Source organism: Grus americana, chromosome 3 (assembly GCF_028858705.1).
Source record: "Grus americana isolate bGruAme1 chromosome 3, bGruAme1.mat, whole genome shotgun sequence".
Taxonomy (NCBI): domain Eukaryota; kingdom Metazoa; phylum Chordata; class Aves; order Gruiformes; family Gruidae; genus Grus; species Grus americana.
This window is the reverse complement of record NC_072854.1, coordinates 3,606,744-3,611,049: the sequence shown is the minus strand read 5'-3', so window position 1 is coordinate 3,611,049 and position 4,306 is coordinate 3,606,744. Positions and strand designations below refer to the sequence as shown.

General features: G+C 49.0%; 1 protein-coding gene across 1 annotated transcript; it reads left to right on the top strand.

The window, feature by feature from the left end:
• The first annotated feature begins 225 nt into the window (after positions 1-225).
• LOC129205152 (cygnin-like) lies at positions 226-1,529 on the top strand. The gene is made up of 2 exons (XM_054822287.1): positions 226-283; positions 1,396-1,529. Exons 1-2 carry the CDS (start codon positions 226-228, stop codon positions 1,527-1,529), a joined length of 192 nt encoding a protein of 63 aa, XP_054678262.1.
• Positions 1,530-4,306: the final 2,777 nt, after the last annotated feature.

The window sequence follows — 4,306 nt, the reverse complement described above, 5'->3', positions numbered from 1 at the left end:
ACTTGGGTGCACGTGGGAAGTTCTGGTGCTCGTGCCACAGCTGCACATCAAGCAATAGACAGCATGACCTGGATGAATTCCCGTGTCTCCCCAGCATCCTCTGCTCTGCAGGGAAACGCTCTATAAAAACCAGCAGCTGCAGCCTCCCTGTACACCACCTCCTCCCTTCGAGCTCTCTCTGACTCTCGTCTCCAGCCTTGCTGAGATCCCAGCTCAACTCCAGCCATGAGGTTCCTCTACCTTGTCTTTGCCGTCTTCCTGCTGGTCTCCCTGGCCACCCCAGGTAAGACGGAGAGAGATGAACTGATACTAGCTGAATCTACTCGGAATTCTTTTAAAGTGACACTAGCTCTTGAAAATACAGGTTTTACCATCTGAGGTGACTGCTATAACCTGGCCAGGTACATCAGTGGCTTTTTTCAAGGGACAATGAAATAAGGATTACCTCAGGGAGGTTTGTGTAGGAATAACTGAGGTGAAAACTCCAGTATCCAGTTTGGGAGCAAGCCCAGGCCAGACAATTGCCAGACAAGAGTCTGGATGTGGTCACCTCTCTTGGGGACTCCGAGAGTTTCATAGTACCAGAGGTGACTCTTCTATGCAACTAAATTTCGCTGTCAAGGCTCAGTCCTGGGTACATTTGGTTTAGTGATGTGACGTAGCTATTGCTGCTAATGCCTGTTTCTGAGATTCTAAGGCTTTCTGGTCCCTCTACAGGAGTCAAAAGGGGGTTCTGGGTCAAGATCTCCCAAACACATTAGAAACCCCCTTCAATTCTCACCCACCTGGGCCAAGTCTTTCACTTGGCACACTTTTAACCACCGTGGTGAATATTTAGTTCAAGGCTGATGTGGGGCCAGGTTCAAGACATTTGCAGCATCCTTTCAGCCATTTCCGAGTAAGAGGGTGATTTTTAAAAACATGATAGAAGTACAGAGGCCTGAGTGGACAGCTAAGTTTTTGGAATAAGCTTGATGTGGCTTTTGTTGTTTTGCTCTGAGGACACATCTTTACGAGCTTGCACAGATGGGCATCTTTGTGAACTTTGCTTTTGGGTTGTCTCTCCTAAAGGCGGATGAATGTGCTCTCCTTGGCAGCACCTCTTTCTCAAACTGCACCTGTGGCATCAGCTGGCCCTGTAGTCACCAGCTGGGGGGAGAAGGATGCACAAGGAGTTTCTCAGGCTTGTGCTCTTCAAGGTCCCTTCCTGCTTTGGGGCTGGGCTTGGGCAGGAGTGGTGGGCATGTGGGAGACTGGAGCAGGACCTCCCCAGGAGCAGGGTCTCGTCCTCCTGACCACTGCCACACTTAGACCTGGGGGTGATGGGAGGGCATGGCAATGGGGCGCAGAGGCTCCTCTCCTGACCCAACCGCTCTCCCCCGTCTCCCCTTGCAGGCTACGGGCAGATAAGGAAGCACTGCCCCAAGGTGGGGTACTGCTCCAGCAAGTGCACCAAGGCGGACGTGTGGTCCTTCTCCTCCGACTGCAAGTACTACTGCTGCATCCCACCCGGCTGGAAGGGGAAATAGGAGCCGAAGCACCTGGGGAAGAGGAGGCACCGTGGTGACTTTGGGAGCAGCTTCTCAGCTGTCTATCCCAATTGTCATCTCCTCCTATCAATAATTAAAAAGAGAAAAATTAAAAAAAAAAAAAATCACCCTTCTCCTCTAAATAATTAAAAGAGAAAAATAAAAAAAAAAAAATTGTCATCCCCTCCTCTAAATAATTAAAAAGAAAAAAAAAGGAGATGTAACTCTGGTGTGTGCGGTGTGGTTACTTGTGTCCCCATGATCCCACATAAAGCATTAAAACAGGTTCTCCAAGCTCAGCCCAAAGGCTCATCAGCACCAAAAAAGTCTGAATATCCACTGACAACAAGCTGCAAAGCAGCCAGTGGTCTTATGGGGTAGGGATTTGGGAAGAAGGTATCATTTTCCCTATCTCCTTCTCTATGGCCCTGAACACACCCCTCTGGAGACAAGAGAGAATCTTTCAGTTCCTCACTGCCTTTTCAGGCTACAGGTTACCTGCAGATGTCTTAAAAAATGTGAGTAGCTCAGCAATGTCTCCTCTAAGCATGACAGCCCTCTTTCCATGAAAATTTCAGCAAATCCCCAGAGGTGGCCAACAGAGAAGCCCATAGGTCCTCAGAGACCTCATGCAATGGATTTTGTGTCCTCTTTATGCCAAAGTCCCAAGACTGCTTAGTCAGTGCATCTCTCTCATCTGCAGGTCAATACTGTACTTAGGGTTTGGTTTCTGCTCTCCCTGGCTCAAACCGGGTGTGTTGGAGCAGAAAAAGGTGTGGAGAAGAGCCGTGAAGGTAATCAAAGGTGTGTGTAAGCTCTGTAGCAGGAGCAGTCATGTACCTCTGCATAGACAAACTGTTTAGAGGCTCTCACCACTGGATTAGCAGTCTCCTACTTTTACGCCAGTCTAGGAGAAACAATGCAGTTTTGAGGCTTCTCAGTAAGAAAACTAATTCCTTCTACCACACAGCTTTAGGTGTGAAGGTACAGGTATAGCATGGGTACGTAGACATAAGCAGAGAATAAGAGTCTGTGGTGGGTTGACCTTGGACTCCAGGTGCCCACCAGAAGCCGCTCTATCACTCCCCTCCTCAACCGGGCAGGGGGAGGAAATATGATGAGAGGCTCGTGGGTCGAGATAAGGACAGGGAGATCACTCACCAGTTACTGTCATGGGCAAACCAGACTATCTTGGGGAAATCAGTTTGATTTATTACTAACCAAAGTCAGGGTAGGATAGTGAGAAAGGAAATAAAATCTTAAAATACCTCCCTCCCTCCTGCTTCCTTCTTCCTGGGCTTATCTTCAGTCCCAAATTCTCTCCCTCCCCCCCAGCAGCACAGGGGGACGGGGAATGGGGGTTAGGGTCAGTGCATCACACCGTGTCTCTGCTGCTCCTTCCTCCTCAGGGGAGGACTCCTCACACTCTGCCTCTGCTCCAGCGTGGGGTCCCTCCCACGGCAGACAGTCCTGCACCAACTTCTCCAACGTGAGTCCTTCCCACGGGCTGCAGTTCTTCACCAACTGCTCCAGCGTGGGTCCCTCCCACGGGGTCACAAGTCCTGCCAGCAAACCTGCTCCAGCATGGGCTCCTCTCTCCACGGGTCCACAGGTCCTGCCAGGAGCTTGCTCCAGTGCGGGCTTCCCACGGGGTCACAGCTTCCTTTTGATCTGAGTGATCATTGTCCTTCTAGACAGAGGACAGCTACAGGAGTGCACTGGGAAAATTTGGGGCAGTTTAATCCTTCTGTGCTATCCTCTTCTTCTGCTTGTCCCCTGCTTTCTTACCTTGCAATGCAATGGACACACTCAGTACAGAAAGAGAGGACAACTGCAAATCCACAGGGACTGTGATCTGCTCAGCATCTTAGAGCTGTGCTGTCCAAGCTGGATGTGAAGGATGGAGTGGATGGGACCCCCTTGTTCCCAGTCCCTTCATGTCTTTGTCCACCTGGCACTCTCTGGGTGAGATTAAAATGGAGATTAGGAAGAAGTATTTACGTAGAATGATCTACAGACATGGTAGTGGTTAATTGAGTTGCCTAAATAAAGATGTCTAGTGCCATCTGAGGCACCAATGAGTGCCTGGGACATCTCTGTGTGGCTGGCAGGTATAACACGGGAGCTATGGGAGACCATTACTCTCTTAGGGACACAGCTGGAGACCAAGTGGGACATCTCAAATATGCATCTAGATGTCTAAGTCACTGGGAATAGTCAGTCCAGTCAATAATGTTGAGAAAGTCAGAGCAGGTTCAACTTACCCTAAATAAAAACCTCCAGGCCAGTAAACTGAGTCACTCTCCCAGCTCCATGGATTATATTGAGTAGATCTCCATTGACTCTCAAAGGAGTGTAAACATCCAGAACAAAAGGAGACACCCACATGAGAAATCAAAATATAGATGTATTCATCTCTGAATTAATCTCACTCAGAGTGGATAGACTTGGAGCGAGTGCTTCTGCAATTTTTGCTCTCCAGGGCAGATAGCCCCAGCCTGCTCTCAGGCAGTTCTGGAAGGAATAGTATAATGCAGTGCCAATCTTGTTCAGTCTCAAACATTCACTCGTTGCCAAGGAACACAACCTACAGTGTCTCTGCTTGGGTTCAGTCTCTGCTTGGACTGGAGGTGCTTCTCCACAAGGGAGAAGGAAATAAGGGAAGAAACACATCAATCACAATCTGATAAAAATGTAAATGCTAGGACTTCTTCCCATCTTGTGGTGAAGGATACTTCAGGTGGTCAATAGAGGCATAAGCTACTTGACACTCTGCT

Coding starts and splice junctions, on each gene's coding strand:
- LOC129205152 (XM_054822287.1), top strand. CDS start 226: ATGAGGTTCCTCTACCTTGTCTTTGCCGTCTTCCTGCTGGTCTCCCTG. Junction 284..1,395: donor GGTCTCCCTGGCCACCCCAG/GTAAGACGGAGA, acceptor CTCCCCTTGCAG/GCTACGGGCAGATAAGGAAG.